General features: G+C 37.1%; 1 protein-coding gene across 2 annotated transcripts in view; it reads right to left on the bottom strand.

The window, feature by feature from the left end:
* Positions 1-252: 252 nt before the first annotated feature.
* Positions 253-13,689, bottom strand: part of SEL1L (SEL1L adaptor subunit of SYVN1 ubiquitin ligase) — a 36,703-nt gene continuing 23,266 nt past the window's right edge. Inside the window, exons 16-21 of one of the 2 annotated variants that reach the window (XM_075753762.1) lie at positions 13,525-13,673; positions 12,810-12,975; positions 11,136-11,210; positions 9,861-10,033; positions 6,196-6,324; positions 253-4,229 (exon numbers count right to left, since the gene is read on the bottom strand). In XM_075753762.1, the coding sequence (XP_075609877.1) occupies positions 4,026-4,229; positions 6,196-6,324; positions 9,861-10,033; positions 11,136-11,210; positions 12,810-12,975; positions 13,525-13,673 (896 nt within the window). In that variant the 3' untranslated portion in view covers positions 253-4,025. The remainder of the gene's footprint in view (positions 4,230-6,195; positions 6,325-9,860; positions 10,034-11,135; positions 11,211-12,809; positions 12,976-13,524; positions 13,674-13,689) is intronic. The other variant, XM_075753763.1, reaches the window with a different exon arrangement.

The raw sequence follows: 13,689 nt of genomic DNA, 5'->3' as shown, positions 1-13,689 counted from the left end.
AGGGGACAAGTTTCTAGCACAGCTGAAGATACAATGCTTAATTTTCTATTCCCATGCCCCTCCTAAATTAAGAGTTTGGTGGTTTTGGGTTTTTTTGTTTTTTTTTTTTTTTTTGTTTTTTTTTTTTTTTAAGAGGAATAGAAGTGAAAGAAGTGTGAGTATCCTTTTAGGATGGAATGCAGCGGCATGTATCAGTGCATATGACTAACAGTTGACATCCTCTGTTACCATAACCACTGTGAACACTGAGGGTAACCACACAGGTGGTATCTTTATTTCACAAGATTAAAGATACAGTACAAAATGAATCTGTACATCTTTCTATTAACAGAATTTGTTTACACAATTATATTACATTTGACCAGCCTTTATACTGATTTTAAATACAAAATAAATTTACAAAACTCCTACAAGACCCTTTAAAGAACTGCAGCTGATAAAAACAAAGGGTTCCCCCCAATAGTCCCTATTTGCCATATGCATTTGCAGTAGTTCAAATCAAACTAAATCTTTTTAGTTTAATGTTCTCCAAAACAAAAATAGAATTTCAGTTCATTGTTGCCTATCTAAAAAGGAAGCAACTTGCAAAGGTGAGTGTGATCCCCTTTTATAGGCCAAAACTAGCATATAATAGGTGGAAACTAGATAATGCATAGTCTTAAAAGTCCTTTCACAATCCATGTTTTAATGTTCTTCTCCAAAAAGAGTAACATTTGATAAGTGTTTTGTTTTTTTTTACTTTAATAAGAGCAGCTGACTTATGGAAGATGACTGAAAAGTGAGTAAAACTGGCTCATAAGAGTCTCATTGGGAAGTTTGTATCAAAGGCCTTATCTTCTATTACATTGTCCCGCAATGGACAACATGAAGCAAGGAAAATTATTTCAATGGACAGCTCTGGGACAAATTTCAGAGTGATGAACTAGAATCCTGTTTTCTAAACAGTTCAGTGTTTCTTTCAACCAGCAAGAACAGCTAGTGTGTTTGATTAATTGAGTTTCAGAACAATGTTTTCCTCCATATCTTTCCACAGTTTTCCTGCATATAAAACTCCCACCGACAACAGTTACTGCTCTGTAGTTCCAATCTCCCTGCAGGGAAAGAAGAGCATATGTCTGGGAAGGTCAAATAGGCAGGCTCTGGCCTACGTTACTACAGACAAAGAGTTTTTCCATTCAAAGCATGCTGAACATACCCAGAAAGGCTTCTCTGATCAAGTTTTCCTTCTAAAATACTCCTGCATATAAACTGTAAGATAACCTCTGTGCTACCAAAATGGAATAGTACTTCACTGCAGTAAACTGAGCAACCCAGCTCCCTTAGGAAAAAAGCTGCTTGATAAACTGAGTGTGCAACAAGAAACATATTGCTAGTAAGAGTTAAATATACTTCCCTCAACATGCAAGTTTCTGAACAGAGTAGCAAGGGATTGTCACAAAAACTTAAGTCATGTTGTAGACAACTGATTTAGAAAACTTATTCATTTCTTTAATCCCTGAGTTAACTTGTCATTACCTATGTTAAGTACCTTTTTACTACTACCGCTTCATTCAAATGAATGTCATCTGAAAAAAGTTAGTGGTAGTGATTTGGTGGAAGGGAAAAAAGCATGAGAAAGACTTCCTTATTGCTTCTTCAAAAAGCAGTTCTTTAAAGCAAAATATCTTGCTGATCTTCAATCATTTTCTTCTGCTGATTTCTTGGATATAAAAATGCATCAGGTTCAGTGAAAGTCAGCTGTAAGACTGTCACATAGCAGCAATGATGAGAGATTCTCATGCAAATAGGATAGAGCTTTTAGAATTTAGTTCTAGTAGATCAAACAACCAAAACATTTTAATAACACAGTAACAAAATTGTTCAACAACCTAAGAGACCAATATCAATGAACCAACGGCATTTAACTGGGAAAAAAAAAATTTTCCATATAATCTTTAATTTATTCATGCCAAGCTAGAAAGAGCTATTAAGTGACAGAGGCAAAAACACTTCAGAGGGAGTGTTCAGAAGTCACAGATATCTTAGAAATGCAGCTGGGGAGTGCTGTACATTTTAGACACTACATTTAAAGTTCAATACTGTTCCATCTGCTAATGATGATTAAGACTGAACAAGACATTCCTCTATCACATGCTGCAACCTTCCAAACTAAAAGGAAAGATTTGTCTTCACATAACCAGCATAAGCATTTTGAAGTACTGAGAAGTTCTACTTATATTTTAATACTAGCCATCCATGACATTTCAGTTTACAAAAGAGCGGATTGCTTATCTTCTCTCCCAAACTACAGATATATGGTCTCCTTACAAATGTATTGAGTATGAAACCATACCAAAATCTCAATTCTAAATAAAGTGTATTGATCTGTTGCTGCCAATCCATTGGAAAAAGATTTGCATGAAAGGAAGCCCTTAACCCTTTAAACTCAACATCTTTTGTGATAAGGTAGTTAAAGCCTCCTCATTTGTATTTCATTCAGCTTTAAGACAGTATATTCAGAGGGTTTAATGCTAGTACAGAAACAAATATTTAACTGCCATTGGTAAATAAGAACAGAAACTTCTGCACTTCTTGCATCTAAGCTACTCCCCCCCACCCCGCTTCCCACTCCCAATCCCTGAAATTATAGTTCAATGAAAATCATTACTAAGTGAAGATTCTTGCAGTCCATCAGTCCACAAGTTGTATTCTCACACTCATTAAAAAGTCTTTGCACTGACCTGGTGGTATCAAGAAGCCATAAACCATTAGTCATCTTTCTCTTTGGATTTTCTTGTTATAAGGGATCCTCAAGATGGCACAGCCAGAGACATTATTTTGACTTTCTCATGTATGCCAAGTACAAGAGGTTGGTGACAGCCAGAGCACTGCTGTAATCTAACAAACAATTTTTATCAGTCAGCCAAACTTTGGAGTAGCACCACTGGCACAGGCCCTTTTGTAGAGACTATGCATCTTTGGGGGCCTTTTTTGCAGATGCATTAAACAGATGCATGCATGAGATACCACACGTTTCCTTCCTGCAGTGCAGATCACACACAAAATTGCTGAAAATTAAATACAGAACTTCCACCTGTAAAAACAACAAAAAAAGTAAGCTAACTCACCGAGATTTCTGGCTCTGTCCTTTCTTCACTGTCCACAATAATACTGGTGCTTTCTGTAATCTAGATTCAGCCTCCTTGCAAGAGCAAGTTTAAATAATTTAGGAACATTACCAATTTGTTTTTATGTCATGAAGTATTGCAAAGTACATAGGCTCCAAAACAGTTTTAGAAGGATGCAAGATCTGGGCATCTGTGGATAGTTTTCAACTGATGAGCTTTACAGACCCAATCTGTCCCAATTCACCTCCTGGGCTACATACTGTCTGCTGAGAACTGTCTACTCTAAGGGGAATGGAGGAAAATACTCAAAAGAAAAAAGCAAAACTGGAGAGTGGCATGTTTGCTGGCTTAGAGTTTATAAATAATCCATGTTAAACCATCCAAGACAGCATAAAAGACCAAAGTGTAAGAAATAATGAAATAAGAACTGTAGAAATACTTGGGATGCAGATCAGAATATACGTTCATACAGCTCTAGTCTTTTTAGTTTGAATATAGTTCAGTTTCTTGGACTTAAATTGGCCATAAAATAATTATTGTTATTACTTTTACATAGGGCAACTGCTATCAAGCAGGCAAAAACCTTCCAATGCTAGCCTTCTGCTCTCTCTAGGAGATGAAAAGGACTCTGAGTACAGAGGAACTAGATACAGCAGGCAACATTTTTGTAGTAGCACTCTCGTGTTTCCATGAAAAAAGCCATAGTGTTATTCCATTGGCACTGAAATAACATTCAAATGTTTCAAAAGAATTTTCTTATCCCTGAAAAAAGGCATCATTCTAAGCAGCTTTCAGACTTTTTTTTTTTAAACCTCTTTGCGCCTCTTTTGGGGGAGGGACTGTTGATCCACAGTCCTAAATCACAATGAAAACTGTTCCTTTTGGAAAAATCCAGTTCTTTCACTGAGGCTGTTGTTGCTATTGTGGTGGTTGATGCTCTGGTGGTGGTTCTTGTTGAGGCACAGCTGGCCGCAGTCCTGCTGGTCTGGGAATTGCCTGATGTTGCCTTTGTCTGTAGGCTATAATTGTTCCCAGAAGCAAGGCGATGATGGTCATAAGGTAAAGGTCCCACTCAGGCCCCAGCAACTGGTCCATATCAATATGTGAGAATATCTCCCTTATCTAAGAAACAAGAAGTCCACATCATGTCAAAGAGCAAGAATGGGAAGTTACTTTCATTTTAGATTTGACTTGTAACATTTTTACTGTACCAGTTTTAAAACTCCAGTAGCTCTTTTCCTCTGAAAAAATAGTATCACATCAGTGAAATTCTTAATTTCCATGAACTAAATGCCAATAAGACTAAGAGGCATGCTGTACAGGATGAGCTATTCTATTTTCTGTTCTAGAGATGAAGGCTCTTGATACATAGCTTTGTGGCTTTCACATACAGAGCATTAAAGTACACAATTTAAATCAGAATGAGGTAAGTAACCATACTAGTTGTCTTAAAGAGGAGCAAGTACCACATATAGTGAACTGATCAGTCCAGCCAAATTAGAAGCCATCAGCTTCCAATGTCAAATTACCATGAATGACAGAACATTAAGGATACTTATGTGGTACAATGCTGAGATTTGTGCAGATAACGTACAGGGAAGTTAAAGTGACTTACTGTTAGTTTTGATTGAACTACTTTTTTATTGGACTTCTATTTGCATAAGCATTAGCCAACACACTTTATGCTTCGATGGTATAGAGAGTCATTGTCAATTTAAAACTTGGAATGTCCGTGTTTTGCATACTAGCTTCTGAGAGGTACTTACTCAATTGATTTAGAGTATTTTGACTGTCCAATCCTGAAAGTCTAGTCTCAAGACTACTGTATTTTGTCAAACTTAGCTGTTTTGCCTGAACTTGCATTTGCTCTAAGTGGTAATAACTTCCATACCATTTGAACTTATGAAGTAAACCAAAAGGCAGTAAGGCGTCAGAACAGTGAGAAATATTTCAGTCACTATATGGTGTGCTGGTTTTGGCTGGGATACAGTTAAATTTCTTCATAGCAGCTAGTATGGGGCTATGTTTTGGATTTGTGCTGAAAACAGTGTTGATAACAGATGTTTACATTACTGCTGAGCAGAGCTTACAAAGAGCCAAGGCCTTTTCTGTCTCTCACCCCACCCCACCAGCGAGTAGACTGGGGGTGCACAAGGAGTTGGGAGGGGACACAGCCGGGACAGCTGACCCCAACTGGCCAAAGGGATATTCCATACCATATGATGTCATGCTCAGCATATAAAGCTAAGGGTAGAAGGGAGGGGAACATTTGGAGTGGTGGCATTTGTCTTCCCAAGTAACACATGATGGAGTTACACATGATGGAGCCCTGCTTTCCTGGGGATGGCTGAACACCTGCCTGCCCATGGGAAGTGATGAATGAATTCCTTGCTTTGCTTGCGTGTGCGACTTCTGCTTTACCTATTAAACTGTCTTGATTTCAACCCACAATTTTTCTCACTTCTATTCTTCTGATTCCGTCCTCCACCCCACTGGGAGGGGAGGAGTGAGCAAGGGGCTGTGTGGTGGGTGCTCAGTTGCCATCTGGGGTTAAACCATGACAATGGAAAGACTGCACCTAGATTCCAGGCAAATATTTTTCTCAGTGCCTTCACTCAGCAGAAACTCTGCATAACAACTAAACTAACACAAATAGTATTTTTTCCCCTAGAAATCAAACACAACTCAAGTGGGACTGTTACAGCTGAATATAAAATAGCATGAGAATTAGGGCTACAAAAAAGTATTTCTTTTTTCCTGAACAGGGATTATGTCATTGTAATCATCTGCTTAAGTTTGATAGCAGATGGTCATAGATAAGAACAGTCAAACAGGTTAACTAAATTCTCTTCAAGGAAAGAACAGCACAGAAGAGCACTGACTGCACATTTCAGTTTCACACAATTGCACAAGAAATAGGAATCACAGCTTCAGTAATTTTCTCAATATGCAGCAATACAAACCACACCTATCCTAATTTTTCAGAATGCTCGTGTGAAACTTCTACTTAAGTAAGACTACAACTGAAGCTTCTTTTAAAAATGGAAAACACTAATGCAGAGTTAAAAGGAAAATCAGCAAAACTTACATTGATTTCTCGTACATACTGCAAGGAATAAATCACTCCAAGCTTGCAAAGCGCTAGGAAGACTGGAACCTGGGCATCTGGGCTTGCTTCAGCTGCCATATCATAGAATCGTTTTGCAAGATGAATATCCTAAAGTTAAGGAAATACAAAGCTCAATTTTGAAGAACTTGATAAATTAACCATAAAACAGAGCTTTTTCTATAAGCTATTGTACATTGTCATTTGAATACAAGATTTTTGGTCAAGTTAAATGAAAACCATTCACTAAAACTTCCCCTTTTATTCTGAGGGATGTTCACCTTTGCATAGACAAGTAAAGGGAACCTTTGATCTGAGGATGAAGCTATTGTAACTGATGCTAGAATTGAAGGTCACAAAGAGGTTAGTATTAACATATTCAACCTATGCACTGTAAACTAAGGCATATATTTAGGTAACTAGTACACTTTAACATCTCCAACACCACACCAAACATGAAAGACTAAGAAAACATGAGTCAGAATTACACAGCAGCAGCTCCTCCCAGTTATACTACAACATGCCTGCTGCATAGTGCAGCTTCTAACCATTTCTGCACGTACTCCCAAATTAGATTCTACTCCTTATTCAAAATGGACATAACTTGTATTAGTGAGGGCAGCCTGGCAAAAGCATAAGCACAATCAGCCAGCAACTTCAGGAAGAGCTTAAATTAGTGTTTTCTTTTGTGGTAGCTGAAGCAAGATGGCAACTCTAGCAAGAGCAAAGAACATGTGTACCTGAATAGTTTAACTTTCCTTATTTGTTTGGGGTTTTTTTGGCTCCACTTCAGATACATATTGCACAATGTTAGGATACTTGGATACAAACTGCCTATGTTCACTCAGTGATGTGAAGAACAGGCCTGTGTAAGACCTACCTCTGGAAGTGTTCCAAGTCGGACACTTAAAATGAACATGTGGCATGAAGTCCTGGAGATTTCTCTAATTTTATAATTTTAATCCTGATTGTGAAATGCCATAAAGATTTTCTGTTCATTGTTACAGCAAAGCTTAATTCCGTAACACATGTGGAAATAACAGTATGAAAATCAACACATTATGTGAATGAGATGTACTAGCTCACATTTTAGTATTTTAATTCAATAGAACAACTCTGAATAACTCCTTGAGCCTGGGAAGTCTGTCTTTTGTATAACTATTTAAAAGAGTTTCCTTACCTCCTTTGTACTGCGCTAGGATCTGCTTCATACACCGATACTATATCATGGCTTATTTTCATTTCTAATTAGCAAGTATTGCATTCTGCTTATACATTCTTCACTCTCACTTGACAGACAAGTGAGAACTGTAGGAGTCTGAGCTTTAACACATAAATAGCATTGAAATACCATGCCAAATCTTAAAAGACAACCATGAGAAAATTAATTTGTTCTTTTTTTGAGCCATATACAGAAACAGTCTCCATTCTGACATGCAGGCTCAGGAATTGGACAACATTAAATCTATGAAAAGTGTATAACAGTGTACACATGTGAGATTTCTAAAGGAGCTTAATAATTGGTATGAGTCTGAAAACCATCTACATACAGGAAGCATAGCATAGAATCCTGTAAGTAAGAACAACTATTTATTCAATAAGAGAGAATAAGGCAAAAGCTGTTTAGGAAAAAACCCAATAAGAAATACTGTATTTATTCAGGATTATCCAGAATGAACAGTGACCCGAATTGAAGTTGCACAGGCCACTTTATTGGATCATTCTCCCTACCTATGGAGTGCTTGCAATCTTAATGACGTGGCCATAGGTGGGGAAAGAATAAGAATACACATCCTTTTCTTCAAGAAACTAAATCCCCAATTCGTTAGATACTATAGTGCTAACACTTTATACTTCTCTTCCACAGGCCTCTAGTGGAAGAATAGACTTCATTGGCAGACATCACCTGCTACATCAGGAAGCATGATTTTAACTGTCAGTCATTTGCAGAGGTACTCAAAATTCAGCAGTTTCCATTCTGGGAAAAGCAAGCCAAATACTCTTTTGCTTCATTCAAAACTCAGTCTTTTTCAGACTACTCTAGCCCAGGGCCATTTTAGTCTTATCTAGTCTGTCCTATATCTCCACCTTCTCATCTTTCAGTTGTAAAGTTTAAGGACACAGCAAGCAAAGGCAGCACGTATCCAGAATTCCTAAGACAGGTTTTATACAGGGAATTTCCTTGCTTAGACATTCTCAGTGCTTCTTTCCCGTATCTGTACTATCTCCGTTTCCCTTGCAGTTCAACTCTTCCTTCCACAGTGGATTTGTATGAGAGGAAAGCATTATTCATCTGCATAAAGCAAGGCTGCACATGCTCATTGTGACCCCCTGCGTACTCATTTCAGCTGTGTAGCAATCTCTGCTTCAGGTTGGAGAATACTCTGTGCAAATGGTAGCATTAGGACTCATTTTTCTCAAATTCTTAGCAGTTATACTGAATATTTTGCTCTAAATTGGGTTGTTTTCAAAGCAGAAGAAATAACAAAGTCCATGTCTGAAAGGATTTTTTTTTTTAATTTTAAAGAAAACCTCCCAACTTTAGCACTGTGGCTTTTAGCTGGAGGCTCCTTTTTAGAAGTTAACTAGTTTTGAGGACTCAGTTTAAAGAAAAAACAGTCCTAAAATAAAAGTTGAAGATAAGCTTTAGAAACATTGCTGTTTGTGAACTGTACTGTCACTTCTACAGCTAGGTCAGTATGCAGTTTTCAAATGTTGATTGCTTGCTGCTGCCAAAGTAACAATATTGCCCTAAGACTTGCCCTTCACTGTTCTGACCTTTTGCGAAGAATTTAGGGGAAAAGAAGCAAAAATTGGTCTTCTAGTATGCTAACAGAATAATTAAAAGGTGCATACCTAGACAAAAAACAGATGTTGAAGCTTACTGAAAATAAGGAAAATGAAACAATTTCTTACAGTTTCAGGTAACCCAGAAGATATGACTAAATTTATACATTAATTGCATGAATTAATCATACATTAAGGTAAGGTAGGCTACTCAACATTAATATGAAATTACTAATTACATTATTTTGACACATACAAGCACATGTTACTCTGGATTCCATAAGTGTTCATTAACTCAGACAGCAATACACCATACGCTGCCTAAGAGAACCAGATATACTGCCTTCTTTTAGGCAACATAGTTTGTAAAGCAAATTGTGGCCTAGCCTGATTTGAAAAAAACATAGCCAATAACCATATGGTTGGTGGTGCTTATGGTTTGTTACGTGAAGATGCACAGAAGTTGTTTTCAAAGTGTCATGATACAGAAAACAAGTTAACCAGCGTTTCAGGGGATGAGAACAATCTTGTGCTAAAATACTCTGAACCTGGAATTGATTTGCATTCATTTCATTACACTTCAAAGTCTTGAAAGCATTATTTGATCATATGGTACTCTTTTTGCCAATCTTCACAATTTTGGGCAAATAGTTTTTTCCCTGTCTATGCCTCATTTCTTCGCACAGCTAAGTGTGAAGCGGATATACTCATCCATTTGCTATTGGAGAACATACTGGGAGACAAGCTAATTCCTACGAAGTGGTTATATAGTGCCCAAAGCCCAGTAGTGGTTATGGACTTAATCTCGTATTAGTAAGTGCACTGTAATGAAGCAGACTACCAGCCTACAGCTTACTCACCTGCTTGATGCCCAATCCCTTCTCATGCATGTAGCCCAGATTAAACATTGCTTGGGCACTGTGCTGTTGCTCTGATGCCAGTCGATAGTGAATAAATGCAGTTTCATAATCGACATCAGTACCAAAACCATAAAAATGGTAATCTCCAAGTTTAATTCTTGCAACAGTATATCCTATAAAACAAAGATAAAATAGCTAGGCAAAGAAAGCCTTTTAGTTTCATTTTAAGATGCAATAAGGGCTTTAGTATCACTTTCCACAGTTTGCACAAACTGTTTCCCTTTCCCCCCCCCCACATAAACAGCTTTTTTTTTTTTAAAAAAAATTGGTTTAGCTAACCAAAATGCAAATTATTTCTACTTTCAGGAAAGTGCGTTTTCAAAGTAATGCTACCAACAATTTTATTGCTATTTAGTGGCATCAGTTGAAAAGCTGTATCATGTTGTTCATACCCACTTATTACAGAAACATTTTTAATTTGTTATATGGTCATTAATGGCTTCAGCTTTGTTTTTAAAAGAGACACTGAAGACTTGAAAAATAAAGTCTCTCATCACCATTTGGTAATCAAATACTTCACCATTCCATCCTCACAATTTCCAACTTTGTACTAAAAGCCAAGCAGGTCTGAAAATTTTCAACAAAACTCTTAGGCTCCATTTGCATGATACGCTTTCTTTTAAATAAAAAGCTAGTAGACAGACATTAATGTAGATGCACCCATATGAAAGTTAGAGACCTCACACTAAGATATTTAATCATTAAGTTCAGTTTTTCTTATTTTAGAATAGGGTCACAAGCACCAGAGTTTAAATTTGGGTTGGCTGGACATCAAGACTGTTCTTCATCACTGAGTTTTACTTGCTTTGAACAGGAAATTACATTTCTTATAAATGATAAGTACCAATATCCTAAGTAGTACTTTGCATCTATTTTTCCAAGTGGATTTATTTTTAGAAAAGTCAGTGTAAACATTCCTAATGCTGTTTAACACTGCTCTATAATTCCATATGGAATGGCAAGAGAAAGACCTGTACATTTGCATTTTAGTCCTTTTAAGTTTTCAGGAACTCAGAATGGCTCAGAACTGCAAGCATATTGCAATGACATTATAGCAGTGGAACAAAGGAGAGCAGCTACCCTATGTGGAATTTAACTAATGTTGAACAGGAGGAGGTAAGCTTTCCCTCCTCCTCTGTTTCATAAAAGCATGCAATCAAACATTAATGGCTCTACTAAAAAGAGACTAACTGGAATTGTGCAGTATGGACATACCTTGAGAAGCTGCTCTATTCCAGTGAAGCAAAGCTCGAGGATAGGTTTCATTTTCTCCTACTATGCTGGCTTCTTCTAGAGAAGAAAGTAATTCAGTTAAATAGGAGCATGGTATATACACACAAGACCACAAAAACCCCCATGCTTATATTCAGTCTGCTGAAATGAATTAAGAACTTGTTTGTGATATAGTACAGATTACTTCAAGATTCAACCTATCTGAAAGTTACAAAACCCCCTTTCATTTATATGGTCTTTCCATGTATCTGCCCACATAAAAGCTAGGAACAAACTATGATTTCACCCTGAAATATTGCTTACCAAGCATCTCTCCCATTCATGCTCTAGGAGATTCTGAAGCATACTTGAGAAATGTCAGAAGATACAAGTCTTTAGAGCACACAATTCAGGCTCTGACAAAGGTGCACTCAAGTACAAGGCTAAACTATAAGCTATTTTAGTTTGACCATCTGGAAAAACAGGACCAGTCAAGTAAACTCCTTAACCAGCCAGAGCCTGCATATTTTATACATCAGTGCTACAGCTACTTCAGAACAGAAGTTATTTTACTTGTCCATGTCACAAATTGAGGGCTGCTTAAGAATCGGAGTTCGGATAGTCAAAGGATTTACAACTTTTTCACTTCTAGCGTAAGTATGGTTTCAGCTATGCCTTCTCACAGTTGACATACAGATTTTCTATATAAAGGGTATTAAAAAATTTTAAATTCATCTCTGGTCAAGATGCAGATATATCTGAGAAATGACAATCAGAATTTTAACCCAGGGAAAGATGCTATTTGTTTGCAAGAATGCACTCCCAGCCGAGGCTGTCATTGCTGTAGCTTATTTAAAGACGAGTCAGTAAAGCACCTTTGAAAAACATTAACTGGAAATTAGGATGTTAGATTAGCCTATGAGCCACCAATAGCTGTTTTTGGTATTAAGATTCAAAGCCCTAAAGCTGGTTATGAGACACCTAGATTTCTGGATTTGAGATCCAGAAAGTTTAAAATAATACATTTTGTAGTTTCTAGAAAGATTTGCCACTTGCACTTTCATTGTTTCTCCATGACCTCAAACTCTAAGAAATCCAAGTTCTAGCCACCTAGTTACAATAAGAGACCTGGGACAAGCTTTTTAAAAGTCTAACCAAACCAACCACCCAGCTCTTCATCCCTGCTTCAAAAGTAGTACGAGTAAAGTTACAAAAAAATCTGGGGAAAAAAAGGTGCTGAGAAAAGACATTATACGATAAACAACAAAGAAAACTGAAACTTGTATACATAGTAAAGGCCAAAGGTAAAACTAATGCAATTCCTACTTTATATATTTAAAAATAAAATGTTAAGGGTATGTTTAGGAAGTCAAGGAAAGAAAATTTTCAGCACTGTGCAAGTTTCTAAAGCAACCTCTCCTCATCCCCTTTTTTAACTCCTGTAAGTCAGAATTTAAGTGTATTCTAACTTTTAGGCCAGAAAGCTATCCTTAAGAGGTGAAAATTGAAACTGACTGCTTTCCAGCGTGAAGGGCAGGAAAGAGGACAAGAGTCTCACTGAAGTTCTAACTGAACAAGAGCTATGTGATTATATCTTCAAGCACTCTAGTGTTCCACTAAATTGGCTACTGCAGGCGGATGCCAAAAGAAACTTTCCATACAAATTCATGTCCTTACTCTGATCAAGTATGAAAGCAGCATTGCTCTGTGCAACTTCGTATCCTTGTTCTGCCAAAAGAAGGTACTGAACCACAGCAGAATTTGAATCACCATCTTTATAGCTGTTGTAGGCAGTCATCAGTCTTTCAGACCAACGCCCCCGTTCACACACGTTCTTAAACAACTGAAGAAGAAAAAGAAAGGGAGAAGACTGGTTGTCAGAAACTTCAGAAATTTAAGTACTGCAAGAGGTAAACTTTTAACATTAAAATGCCAGTTGAAAATATTTACATTTCACAGGAAAAACTTGATAGACTAACTCACTGCTGAAAACCAGCTTACTTTAAGATACAGGTTACTAAGCAAATACATGCAAAGATTCAGATGCTTACTCAGAATTATTCTTAATATCAGGTATTTTGTTACACTTAAACCCACGTCTAAGTGAAAAATTCCGTACTTATAAAATACCAATGTTTGCTTTGTATTTAATTCTTTCAATTTTCTTCAAAGTTAATAAAGCAAATACAAACTTGCCACATCAACATAAAAATATACATTATACTCATGAGATACAAAGGAGTTTGAGAATATATCACTTCCTTTTGATTGCCTGGGCTCTGCAGTCACCAGTGGATTTTATTTAAGACAAATTTCCTATATAAGCTGATAGGGTTATATCCAACCTTTTGCAAGTCAGTATTATTTGACCTTTATAAATGGATGATCTTACCTCAACAGCAGTATGACAGGATCGCATCACGCCAGTGCCAGTAGCATGCATCTGAGCCAGATTATAAAAAGCCAGAATGTGGCCACCCTGGGAGGCCAAGTTAAAATATTTCAAAGCTTGTTTATAGTCTCTCTTGACTCCAATGCCATCTAAAAGGAAGAGTAA

Source organism: Balearica regulorum, chromosome 5 (genome assembly GCF_011004875.1).
Source record: "Balearica regulorum gibbericeps isolate bBalReg1 chromosome 5, bBalReg1.pri, whole genome shotgun sequence".
NCBI classification, from domain to species: Eukaryota; Metazoa; Chordata; class Aves; order Gruiformes; family Gruidae; genus Balearica; species Balearica regulorum.
The sequence above is the reverse complement of the archived record's forward strand: the minus strand, read 5'-3'. Positions and strand labels throughout refer to the sequence as shown.